Here is a 13793-nt window from a genome sequence, read left to right as displayed (position 1 = left end):
CTGACATTTAGAAACAGAGTTAGAATATTCAATATGTTTTCAGGTAATTCAGGTTGCAAGCTAAAGAAATTGTTCTTTCAAATTAAGAGTAAAATTTGAACAGAATATTTAATGAAATATAATATAATAGAAAAATGAACTTTCTTTTATGAATTTTGTTCTCAACATTTGTTTATCTGGCTACCGGAAGTGCCTGACAGGGAACGTGGCGACAGTTACGCGGGACACCCTCTCTCTCTCTCTCTCTGTACAATAATTAATATATTATTTCCAGAGCTATCGCTTGTACGCTTGTGCGAGACTGTAGTCCCCTTAAAGGGCTTCAGTCTACTGCAAAGGGTTAAGGACAGAGCACTGTTTATTTCGATCTCTAATTAAAACCAGACTTTCCATTAAAACGTCACTGAACTCTCGGATCCGAGCCCCAACGCGACTCAGCCGATCGCGAAGACGTCCTCCGCCAGGAATCGCAGACAATTGTCCGAGCACAAATACCCCGTCTATAAAACGGAGCGGAGTTCCGAAAGCTCGGCTCGGTCACTCCCCGCTGTCGCATAATCGTTTTATACGAGCACGCGAAAGCGTCGTCTCATTAACATTGTTCCCAGCTCGTTACGTTCGCCGTCCGGAGCGTGCTGACTGAAATAATTGGAGCGTATCGTCGACATCGACGTCAGAACGAGAGACGTCTCTCGTTTCTCTCCGTTTCTCGCGTCGCGTCGCGACGGCACATGCGTGGAGATGTGTCTCGCATGTACACGGGAGGAGAGAGTGCGAAAGAGTGACCTTCTCTCTTGCTCTCTCTATCGGCGCACTTTGATTTTCTCTCTCCATTTCTCTCTCTCCCTCTCTCACCGAGTGCACCGATCGTTTGGCTGGCACGTCGACGTCGACGCTCTCTCCTCCTGCAAGCTGGAAACTCGTTGCGGGCGCGGCATGAGATGCTTATGCGAATCGATCTGCTCGAAACGGCGAACGACGACGCGTCCACAACCCGGGAAGCTGTCGTCAACGTCGCGCGACCGGGTTATTACGGACACCTGGTCCAGTTTCAGCAGTGCTCGGTTAAATTTACATCGGCTCAGGAGCCTGAAGTTCAATCCTCGCGAGCAGGACATCTTTTTTTCCGAGGATTGACTCGAGCGAATTGGTACAACGAAGGAAGCTAGATAGACGTAGTATGACCGAAACGAATAGACATGCAACAAAGGAAATTTCAATTCCAGTAATTGTTGTCTCGCCGTTATAATTGTGGCAGCAATGGATAGCCGAGATTCTCCCGGTTAAAATGAGTCCAAACACGATGTAAATCGGACTATTTTTGTCGATTTGAGGACATAATCAAGACGTGGGCTACTGCCGACGCTCGATCCGCCACCCCCATTACCGCGTTTCGACTGCACGAGCGTGGTAGTGGGGGTGGCGTATCGAGTGTCAGCAGCTCGTGAGCAAGATGTAGTAAATGGGTAAAACTAGTCCGATTCACCTCGTGTTTGGACTCATTTTAATCGGGAGAATCTCAGCTATCCATTGGGGTTACACTCACAAAGCTGGAACAACAATGACTGAAAATGGAATATTTTTTATTCCATGTTGACATTTTTCGCTGAGATCAAGACACGTGTAATTTTGCTGACTCGTGTAAATTTAACCGTGCAGTACTGTATTCCTGGTTAGAGATCGAGGTCCACGAAAACCGCGTCGCGATGCGCACCACCGGAAGCCGGGCGACGAGATTATCGGATCGATAACGCCACAGCTATTTCAGATCTCTGCCACCGCGGTAGCTAAACCGATCATCGCCGTGTCGAGGCGCTACGACCGTAGGAATTGCGCGCGTTCAACACCTCCGTTATTATCAGCGCATGACCTCCATTTTAGTGGTGCACCAGTTTTATCAGTCCGAAGTCAACAACGAGTACGTAATACGCGGCAACGCAGCGATTCTCAAGTGCAGCATACCGAGCTTCGTCGCCGAGTTCGTTCAAGTGGTCGGCTGGCAGGACGACCAAGGAAACTTTTTTAACCCGGAGGAGAAAAATGGTAGAGATTTCTAGAGGGCTCCCCCCGGGTTCTAGATGGTCGAAATTAGGCAGCGAGTCGCGACGCGTTGGTCAACGTCGTATGATAAGCGAATCCGTTCGCGAATGCTCTCTTCTGAGGGGTGCCCGATCGGAAAAGATCACGCGACTGCGATAGATGGACTCTGACTCAGCCGTGCCGGACGCTCATTATGTCACCGTTATCGCTGATCATGTCTGAGGCTTCCTGTCGCGTACTCTGAGATTTATTGTGCAATTGTTTTCCTCTCTTGCAAGGTCGCCAAAGTGACATTTAGGTACTTACATCTACAATAGAAGACTTTTGCAGAAAATGGTTATTTCACACACATGGTACATGCGATTTTTGCAATCGACAGTCGTTCATGATGAAAATGTGAAAACAGGCCTACAAGGGATACACAAATTTACCATTTGAACTACCCTTGCAGCTTCTGTATTTTTCTAGACATGCAACAGAAATTTCTCGCCCCTTAACAAGGGAACCCCGAAACTTTGTATAAGTGTTCATTAGACCCACCTTAAAATTTAGCTGTATTTTGTTTGAAGCCATTTTACTTTAAGGGAGATATCAACAAACCAAGTAAATCGCAAACAAGAAATGATATCAAATTTTTATTTTCATTTACACACATTTACTTTTAAAGCTAAATATACAAGAACTAGAAAATACAAAAAATTGCTGTTTATCAATATGTTACTGCAATAAATGTAGTTTTCTGGAATTTCTGTTTGCAAGACAGGATTTCTATAAATGTACAATTTTACCATTTAAACGTTTTTACATTTTATCACCAGCGGACTCGAAAATTGTTTTCACTGTTTCAATACGAGCGACTTTCCATGCAATAAAATATGTATGTATCAAACGTGTGCATGAGGTTACACGTTGCCAATTTTATTAAAATCACTGGACATTTAAATATTTTAAAACAAATAACTCTCAATTGCTGAGGTAGAATATGGGAGATTCCATAGTATTTTAAAAAATGTAACAGTTAAACTACGGATTTTTATATGTTTATTATGTTATATTTTTAAAAATGTAACAGCTAAACTATGGATTTTTAAATGTTTAAAGTACTGACAAATTTCTAAAATACCCTGGTTTTCATCAATCACAATTTACTAAGAACAGTAGTCTACCAATGGAGTGTCTGACAAACAATTTTCTGGAATTTAACGGTACTGTCTACTTAAGAGTCAATGAATGATCTCTAACTGATCTCCAACGAGCCAACAATCCGAAGATCCCGCGCAGAGTAGCTCCCATAAATCAGAAGTATGGACTTTTCCAGAATCTACCTCACCAGTTTTAGGTTAATCGGCATTCGTCACGGTTCATTGATCGATCAATTCCCAGCTTCTGAATGAAAGAGCAAAGCCCTTCGGCCACTTGCTCCCGCAGCCGGAAACCTCAGACAACGAGTGCTCAGGAAATCCAGAAAAGTCCTTCCCGCAGCCCCTCTATTGTGTGCTCTTGTTTCCCCTAGTCGTGACTCAATACTACGAAGCCGAGGTCGTGTCCGAATATGTGATCCGCGGCAACGCAGCCATCTTGAAGTGCACCATACCCAGTTTCGTCGCGGAATTTGTGTCGGTTGACTCCTGGGTGGGAAGCGACGGTTCGACCTTCAAACCGTCCAACGACTATGGTACTAAACTCTCCCGTGGACCCTAACTCTTTTTATTTCTCACTCCTCCGTCATCGTTCTCGCCCACTCTGTTCCATCTCTCTCACGTCCTTCCCGTCCCTCTGTCCCGAGGCACGAATCCCTCTGATGGCTTCTTCTTTTTTCTACTACACCGGGCACCCCCGTTCCCCGCCAAACTTGGTAAAAGTTCAAAGTGGCACGTGGTAACGATTCGTTTCCGGCGCGGTCCAGTCTGGCGGCAGTTGTACGGCGGCGGCAACGCGACGGGTTAATGAACCATCCGCTGCGCGGCTCTCACGCAGGGATTCCACGGCTCTTCTAATTGTAAGGATACGGATGAATTGGGCTGCGACGCATAGTGGCATAGTGATCCACGGTAGTCGGGAATCGTACGCTCGGACACGCTAGTTCATTCGAATCGAAACGCTAGCTTTGCGGAGTCGCCAATTCGGAACGCGAATAGGGACGAGGAGCTAGGTTGGAAGCAGCGTAGCGCGAGGGGTCTTCTTGAAGGGGTCCTCTTGAAGGGGTCCTCAAGGTGAGGGGATCTTCTTGGTGGTTTACAAATAATACCTACTTCAAAACGAAACAAATAATACCTACTTCAAAGCATAACAAATACCTACTTTCAGAATAAACGATTTTGTCCAGTTTATGTTGATTCATTTATTATTGTACGTAACAGTTAACCTGACCATTAGTCTAAACAGTGGACATCATTTACCAAATTTACTATACGGCATGTCTCACAGTCTCTGGTGCACTCTTTCCACCCGAAATACAGTCGGGGACAAAATTAAGAAAATACCCCTTTTAAAAACTGTTTATAATGATTTTTTGATGAAACTTTTACGAACGTATTCATGACACTTTTCTGGTTGAAATGACACCAAACATGACATTCTTTCGGTTATATTCAATTGTTTATCCGTACTGGATCGGTGGAACATGGTTGTTCGGATAATAGAACAATTATGTTTGAATTGTTTACAAGTGGAATACGTATTTAGGTAATGGAGAATTCAGACATTGTCGGTTCGGATAATCGAGGTTCTACTAAATTGTCAATTAAGCGAGTAAATATACTCCGAATTATGTCATGTTTGGTCTCGTTTTAATCAGGAGAATGCCACAAATAAATATGTTGGTAAAAAGCTTTACAAAAACAGATAATTAAAAAAATATTTTCGTGTTCTATAAGCTACAAACAACAAATTTTCAAAAAATATGTTTAATTTCATCAAGAAAAAATTCCAAATGTGGGTATTATTTTTAAGCCAGCGATTCACCTAATTCCTAATTTGTTTTGGGGATATATCTTGAGATTATTTGCGAATGCATTAAATAATAGATTTTGACACAGCTCTTTTTTATTTAAATGTATTGGAACTGCGTCAATGAATTTTCATACATTGCTATTATCAAAACTGTGTTAATTATTCATCTAGCAAATAGACTAGTCGAAAAAACTCTACACTAATTTTTGATTAGCATAATAATTATTCTTAGAAAAGAATATAACATAACCTAAGAAGTATTCTTAGAAAAATAGCATCAATGTGAAGAAAAAATTTTTCAGTTAAATATGTACAATACTCGCGTATGAATTATTAATTCAGAATGAATAAGCTTAGGTACTGAAGAATGTAACATGAATCATAGAAGATATTGTACATTAAAATAATTAATTAAAAAGGAGAACATCGCTACAGGAAACAAAATGGAGAAAATTTATTGGCCAATGTGCTATAATTTCGAAGACGACAATATATAAATCTTCACGAACGTAATATATTGGGTTGGCAAATAAGTTCGTTCGGTTTTTTACATTGGAATAAATCACAAAAACCGAACGAACTTAGTTGCCAACCCAATACATAAACAAGCGTGAGCAGTTCCGTAAAGATCGGTTGTTTTACCGAGCAAGATCTCAAAATATAGCCTTAAAACGAACAGAGGAATGGGCACACCCTCTTAAGGAGAGTACTGCGAGATAGTAGAGCAAAATCTGAAACTAGGAGATCGGGGAGAGTAATGGATCTTCCTAATTTGCATCCGCAAGAAATCTCTTTCAAGCGTATGCTCGGCTGAACTACCGACCACCTTGATGTCCCCGGGATTTTCTGTGTATACAGGGCGTTCAGTAACCAATGGTACAAGCAGGGAGGTGGTGATTCAACATAATACAGAATAAAAAAATATAGATTGCGATTTTCTTATACTCGGCCTCCTAAGAAAAATGTCTTTGAAAGTTCATCGGGTAAGCGCAAACTTATCAAGTCTTAATGAGTTTCGGTGTAAACTCTTCTTTATAAACCCTTTTCCAATATTTGCGAACATCAAACGATGAATGCACTGATTAAGATTAAGCTTTCAGTTTGCAGGAAATTTTAATAACTGTTGGAAAGGATTCACGGATCATGTTCTTTTTAATACATTTTAATTTCTCCGTTTTGCAGTTGCTGTAATAATTTATTGTTTTTAAAGTTTCATGTTCAGTGTGCTTTATGATCTAATTATATATTATATAGTTAATAAAGTTAATACTCTAGCTACAAATAATGTATAAGAAGTCAGTGCAATTTATGCAGTGTTAAATTTATAATAACAGCAAGATTTATAATAATAACAAATATAATCATCTGTGAAACATATATATGAGATAGATAGTTTAAACTGATTTACAGTTTAGGTTTTATTCAAACCTATATTTTGTATAGCTTAAAAAATATTTCTGAAATTTAGTGGCGATTGCAACGTGCAACACCCTGTAGAATCACCACCTACCATTGTTTACTAAAGCCTGCGCACAGAGTAAATCTAGGCCAGGCTATAACTCTATTTCTACTGCAGATAGTAGGAAAACATTGCAGAGAACAATTTTGCATTGTTCGTTGAGCTCTATTGTCCGAAATGCTTCGATGCAGTTCTAAATTGCAATTGTGCTTTTTTAGTGGAACGCATCAAATCTTTTTACGTTTTGTGATTGTTCATACTACTACTAATCTTCATGTCTTTTTGAACAAACACTATCCAGACACCATGATAAAAAATATGTATAAAAATATTTTATTCGAAGTAACGTACAATAATTGAATAAGGTAACAAATTTGTAACGTTCAATTTTTTTTTAAAGTGCTGTGGCACTTTACAATTGCACTGATGTACTTCCGTAAAAGATGGAACTGTTTGACAATAGAGCTTTATAAACAGTTTAAAATTTTTAAACAATGCAATATTTTCTTACCTACAATCGAAAGAGTTATAGCTCGCATTGTCAATCCAGTTACAGTCAGGACAATATTAAGTGTAGAGTCGTTTCTAAAGATGGAGTTTTTCAATAGTCGAAAGCGATAAATAAAAGATCAATCTAGATCGCGATTGCCCACAAAACTCCTATTTTTACGTTTACGAGGCGTAATTTGCATTATGCAGCCTTATGAAAATACATGCGCAGTTTTATACTTCCCAATAATGCAAATTGCGCCTCGAAAACGTAAAAATTTGACTTTTTGAGGGCGATTTCGGCCTAGATTGATCTTTTATCTAGCGCTTTTGACTACTAAATACCCCCATTTCTGCATTATCCAGAAATAAGAAAAAGGCACATCCCGCACCCTTGCAATCCTAGAAAAACGAGTCTACCCTCTTGAGGGCGTAATTTGCATTATTCGGCAGCACGCAGCTGTCGCAGCTTTATGAAAATAGCAGCATGCTCAGCTTTATGCTTCCGAATAATGCAAATTATGCCTCGTAAACCTAAAAATAGGACTTTGAGGAGCGATTGCGGCCTAGATTGATCTTTCATCTAGTTTTTGACTATTGAAAAACCCCATCTTTGCATTATCGAGAAAATTATCGCACCCTTGCAATCCTGGAAACGAGAGTCTGCCCCTTTAATCTTTGTCCCGACTGTACGTTGACCCCGTATTGTCGAATTAGGCGATTCTATCGTATTTCGGAGAATCCGTCGATCGAAGCTAGTTAGCCCTGTAGCCAATTCTGTACGACAGTCGTGACGCAGCAGTATCAGCCGGAGATTCTGACGGAATACGTGATCAGGGGCAACAGCGCGATCTTGAAGTGCAGCATCCCGAGTTACATCGCGGAGTTCGTTACTGTCGAGGCGTGGATCAGGGAGGACGGCGAGGTCTATCTTCCGGAGGATCCTGCTATCGGGCAGGGTACTATAGGTTCAAGTTAATCGGGGTTAGACACGCCTCACGGTGAATTCGCTTGTCCTCTCTCCAACGACGCGACGGCTCTGCGGTAACTTTACTCCGCATTACGATTAATCCTGGAGCCAGCCGCCGCAGACGAGTCTCGTCGAGAGGGAACGCGAACGGGACGGACGTGAAAGCGCGTCGGGGAACGTCCGACGATTACTTTGAAACGTCGTGCGTTCCCGCTTCACGGAGACGCGAATTGCCAGGGAATCTGCCGCCTACCCTGAGGCGTGTCGTCGGGTTCTGTGAATTAACGTGATCGAACTACTACACCACTGGACAAAATCATGAGACACTCAGGAAATTACCAGATTAACTCGATGTTGCTTTTGCTAAAACACATTTTTGCCCGGCCATCCATACAATGATGGCCTTTGTTCACCATTCCCGAAATACCGGAGCCACAGAAATAGAGTCTCATCTTAAAATACATTAATCATTTGGCTTGAAACATGCCGGCCACATGCAACGGCTTTATCGTAAGCTGGTCGAACCGTGTTGTGTCATGGGGTTGGTCTATCTCGACGTCATCAAAAAACCCTCTTCTAATAATCTTTTTATTACATGCAAGGTGTTCAGTTTAAATTTTCGCACGCAATTACTTCCCAAAATAGAACTCTCTCTGGAAAATATTTTAATTATTATTTACCCTGTTTCAGACGGACATGGTGGTCTGAAAACTGTTTTTTTGTGGACGTGCTACCGAGAAGAAGTGTAGCATGCTCTATGACGAATTCATTCACTTATAATGTGTTAGGTATTCAAGGTCAATCAAGGTCATTTGTCACTGCTTTTGTTGAACGTTGTTTAGCGTCTTTGTATTCAAAAGGACGACTTTGGACATCGTTGCAACGATTTAATCCTACCCATAGATGGTGGTCCAACCTTGCTAAAAGTTGAACGTCCAATTTGCTGGCTGGCATCTCTGACAGACTTCATAAACTTCATCTTCATCAGGAGTGATAGAGTGGTAGGAGTGGTCTTGCTAAAAACCTTTTATAAGATGCCACAAGAAGAAGTAAAAGAGGTGTCAAGTCTGAAAATAGTGATGGAATAAGAAGTTTTCAGTCCAGAGGGTGGAATTATCAGTTAGGGGTGTAGAATAAATTATTATAGCGGTGTCCACACAAGATGGTCCTTTTGAACACTAAAGATACTCTGCAACTTTTCAAGAACATGGCAATGAATGATCTTCAATTATCTTCAATGACGTTCAAAGACCAACGTATAGGTAAATGAATCCGTCTCTGACATGTTCATCTAGTTTATGAGCACCATAACAATCCAAAATAGGATGGGTTTTATTTGAAACATTTTTTTGAAGGAGCTATATTTTGGGAAATCATTGCGTGTGGAACTTCAGATAGGATACCCTATATAATGTACACTAACTTCACTTTTTCCTTAAGGCTGTATTCCCATTTCGAGTCGTCGATTTTACACAATTGGTTACATAAAAAATGGTTACAAGATAGTAGGTCAAGTGTTTCAAAATTTTGTATGCATGTTTGGTTATGTTTTTCAATAACACTGTATGATTTTTATCATACAATTATCTTTGTTGCTATTTAAATTGTATGGTTCCCGCAGCAAATCACTTTTCATGGTCGACATTATATTTCAATGATGACGCTTGAAATCGCTCAACTTTAAACACTCATAACATTCGAACCAGTGAATTCCTATCATTAAAACTTGAATTTTTGGCATTGTCTCGTCGAAAGCTACAGGATTGTATAAAAATCGTGAAAACTGTTTGGTCCCTAAAGGAGGTAGTCAAAAGCACAAGTAGTCACAATCACCCTCAAAAGTCCTATTTTTCCTTTACGAGGCGTAATTTGCGTTACTCGGCAGCATGTAGTTGTCGCAGCTCTACAAAAATAGCTACATCGCAGCTGTATGCTTTCAAATAATGCAAATTACGCCTCGTAAACGTAAAAATAGAACTGTTGAGGGCGATCGCGCCCTAGATTGATCTTTCATCTAGCGCTTTTGACTACTGAAAACCCCATCTTTGCATTATCGAGGAAGGAAATGGCGCATCCCGTTGCCTTGTCATCCTGGCAAAACGAGTCTCTTATATCCCAATAATGTCCCGAGTGTCTCACAGTTTCGTCCACCGGTAAAATCCCCCAGCTTCGCACCGTGTGCCTCATGGTCGCGCGACCTTTGTGCATTGTTTGCAACCTGATCGTCTAACACGCGTTATCCTGGCGTGCCCGCGCGGGCAGTCGTTTCGCAGTTCTACGTCACGGAGGCCGAGAACGAGTACGTGATTCGGGCGAACAGCGCGATCATGAAATGCAAAATACCGAGTTTCGTGTCCGAGTTCGTTCAGGTGGATCAATGGATAGCCGACGATGGAACGATATACACGGCCGGCGAGGAATACGGTAGGCGCAGAAGGACGTGCGACAACTTTCTCTCTCTCTCTCGAGATCGCCCATTCAACAAATAGTCTATGTTCTGTTTCTTCTCTCTCCCTCCATTTATTTTTCAATTCTCCTCTCCCTCGAACGCGAGAGGCGAATCGTCAAGGGAACACAAGGGCGCGTGGGAGTTAGCGAGAGCGTCACGCGACACGACGATACCGTTCCGTGTTTCTCTTCGTTACTGTACTACACTACGTGGTGTACGTTATACGGGTATGGTATCTTGCGGGCCTGTCTTCTGGGAATACGCGCGTTGCAGTGGTCCAGCAGTTCTACGAGACGAGGGTCATCGACGAGTTCGTCTTGCGCGGCAACACGGCTACCTTGAAGTGTCTCGTGCCCAGCTTTGTGGCGGATTTCGTAGACGTGATCGAGTGGCTGGCTGTCGAGGATGGGACCACCTTCTCCGCGAGCAGCCAAGAAGAAAGGGGTACTTCTCGCGTCTCGATTAAAAAGAATAAGGGGGCACGAGAATATTTAGCGGGCCTGCGATGAGCACGAGCCTCTTCCACCCTTTCGCTGCTGCCGGATGCATGGGGGTGTGTCGAAAATTGTGCTACGATAGGGGAGCCTTTATGTGGAGGAATAGGTCCTTCGTGTGGGAGAATAACGTTTAACGTAGCCGCATCACACATAGGAGGGTGACAGAATTATTCATCCTTTTTTTAAATTGAATTTTTACTATAATATACAAGGTATTCCGTCTAACTTGACTGTTTTAAATATCTTGCTTATTTTCTATTTCTTTTGAAGTTTTTTAAAGTTCTTTTAAATGAATGTACATTTTCATTTTAACAGTCTTGTAGCTCTTAAAAAGCAAATTCAACGGTGTACTATATGTTGACCTTCACGTGACCTTCAACGAGAAAATCATGTTCTTATGGGGAGGCATTTTCGACACACCCTGTAAACCTTGCCAGATTTATTTGTGAAACACATTCGTAAGACGTTTTGAGTTGCTCGAGTCGATTCTTCGGACGATATTTATTAAAAGTGAAGATTGCCATTCCATAATGTTAAAATAATATATTTTTTTACCAGCAATTGGTCTCTCGAGATTACTACCCCTATTACGAAAGTACGTTGCCTTTTTTAACACGATGACTGCTAAATTGTTCACGGTGATGCAATTATTCTTTTATATTTGAAAACTAATTATTGTGTCAATATACAATTGAACGTGTAAAGTACTAACAAGTGAAGAAAAAGCATCAATCGATGCTTATAAAGATATGGGCTGCTCTAATCGCGCAATTGCTAAGAAAACTAATCGGTCATATACTGTAATTAATAATTATATCAATTTACGTGAAAATTACGGAAAATATCATCTTAAAGGTAGTAATAAAAAATAGTCAAAAAGACAACATTCAATATTAATGAGGTCTGCAGCTAAGGAAAGGAAAAATGCAGCACAATTTCGAGCTGAATTGGAGTTCCCAGTAACAACAAGACGTATGCAACAACTTTTAAATTCTTCTGGACAAAAATACAACGTAAAAACCAGGCCTTAAAGAAGTACATAAACCGGCCCGTATTGATTTCGCACGGGCACAAAACACAGTGACTTTATAGAAATTTCGACCACTGTATACACACGACTCCATTTTCAACAATGGTGTGGTGACCTTCCGTAATGAAGTTCTGCACGTTCTGACTCACCCTGTACATTCGTGTCGCCCAAATAGTAGGGATAGGCGGGTACCCGGAAATTCGGCTTCGGGTACCCCAGTATCGCTAAAATTCCAGTATAAAAACTCTGGCAAACAGCTGTGAACAGGGGGAAGCAATCTCGAGAAATCAAACAGAGATCTGGAACGACAAAAGGCATAATCGTGGAGGGATCGGCCGACAACAAAGACGTTCTTCAGCCGTCGAGATCAGTTTCCGCAGAGCGACAAACGCGGTCGAGCGGCCTGCGTTTAATTTTCCTAAACGAGTCCTGCTGGCGCGGCGCGGCGTGACGGTTTTAATGGAATTAATAAATTGAATCAGCATCGTGCTCATCCCTCGCGCGAACAGAGGCCGGTCTCGCTGCGCGCTTTGACGCGCCGGGTATTATTGCCGGGGTCTCAGGGTGCACAGGATGCACAAAGCAACCAGGAGGGAAGGAGAGAGAGAGGCGACGTGGCGGTCTGATAGAGTGGAACGCGCAATTTGCTCGTCTATGAGAAGCCAGCTTGCCCATTCCGTTCGCCGACGATGTAAACGAGAAACGGAGGCAGAGCGTGCGGCTGGCAGTGGCCTTGATCCTCGTTGCGATCCTCGGGATCATCCACAAGAGACGGGATTAATGAAGCACATAGATCCTATTAGCGTTCTCCGCGAACAGGGCCATCCAGTTTCGTTCGGTTGACCGGCGGCCGATGGTAACGCGTAATGGAATCTAATTCACGGTCAGTTAGTGGGTTAGCGCCCCGAAGGAAGCCGAAGTATCCATCACTGATCGATCGGATTAAACCATCCAGCGCCTGAATCTCACAGATCTCCGCCGACTCGCCGATTTGTTTGACCGGGCAGATAGATGTTACTCCATAGTCCACACCAGGTGGTAGTCAACCTGGTTCCTAGCGTTCACTAGTGCTTCAAGCTTTCATGCTAGGGGTTTTGTCCGATGGTGAAGAAGCCACTTCCCGTTATCAACGCGGATCTATCACCCACTGACAGAGCAGGCTAGAAAATTTGACTACAAATAGAGATACCAAAGTGGGTGGTAGGTACAGAAAGGTTGGCTACCCCTGGTCTACACACGGGACGCGACGGTCCGGCTACATCGCCGCGAGTAAACGCTATAAAACGGACCGTGGTAATATTTTCCCGGCAAATGTTTGACCGTTCGATCGCCGAGCGCGGCCGATTAAGTGGAGCAACGAATCGGGGTCGGCGGTCGTACCCGTTCGTGATTTCGGATTAGATTAAACCGGAGACTAATCAAACCGACGAGGAAATTGATGTCCGCTGGCTAGCTTAATTTCCATCCGAGCAAAGAGAGAGCGCCGCCGTGGAAACGAGTCGCGCGCGAGCCAGCGTGGTTCATTGAAATTTTAATCGACCGGATCAAAGCCCGAATAGCGCACAGCTCCGTCGGATGTATGGATATGTGTGTGTGTTTGTCTGTTTTGTTTTATCGAAGTGGCACACTTTCATTTGCCACCTCTGTGTTCGGTTGATTGCAGTGGTCGCCCAATACTTCGAGATTCAGGTTTACGATCAGTTCGCGATCCGCGGGAACGCCGCGATATTCAAGTGTCAGGTCCCGTCGTTCGTCGCCGACCACGTGGACGTGGTGGGATGGGTAGATTCGAACGACGGCAGTTACATGGCCGATGGACAATCATACGGTACCAATCAGCATGCAGCACAAATGGATCAACCATTCCCGGCGAATCTGCATGCTCCGTCACGTGACTAATCCGGTAT

General features: G+C 42.7%; 1 protein-coding gene across 50 annotated transcripts in view; it reads left to right on the top strand.

Annotated features, from left to right (window-relative positions):
• Positions 1–13793, top strand: part of Dscam1 (Down syndrome cell adhesion molecule 1) — a 137352-nt gene that overhangs the window by 28219 nt on the left and 95340 nt on the right. For 41 of the 50 annotated variants that reach the window (XM_076440965.1, XM_076440997.1, XM_076441004.1 and 38 more), the window contains exon 5: positions 10633–10803. The exons of 3 other annotated variants lie outside the window; for them this stretch is intronic. In XM_076440965.1, the coding sequence (XP_076297080.1) occupies positions 10633–10803 (171 nt within the window). Of the gene's footprint in view, positions 1–1881; positions 2044–3553; positions 3716–7728; positions 7900–10172; positions 10335–10632; positions 10804–13549; positions 13715–13793 lie in introns of all 50 variants that reach the window. 6 more of the 50 variants (XM_076441002.1, XM_076441017.1, XM_076440974.1 and 3 more) reach the window with 5 other exon arrangements.

This window comes from Lasioglossum baleicum, chromosome 16 (assembly GCF_051020765.1).
Source record: "Lasioglossum baleicum chromosome 16, iyLasBale1, whole genome shotgun sequence".
Taxonomy (NCBI): Eukaryota; Metazoa; Arthropoda; class Insecta; order Hymenoptera; family Halictidae; genus Lasioglossum; species Lasioglossum baleicum.
This window is presented reverse-complemented; position numbering and strand designations above follow the sequence as displayed.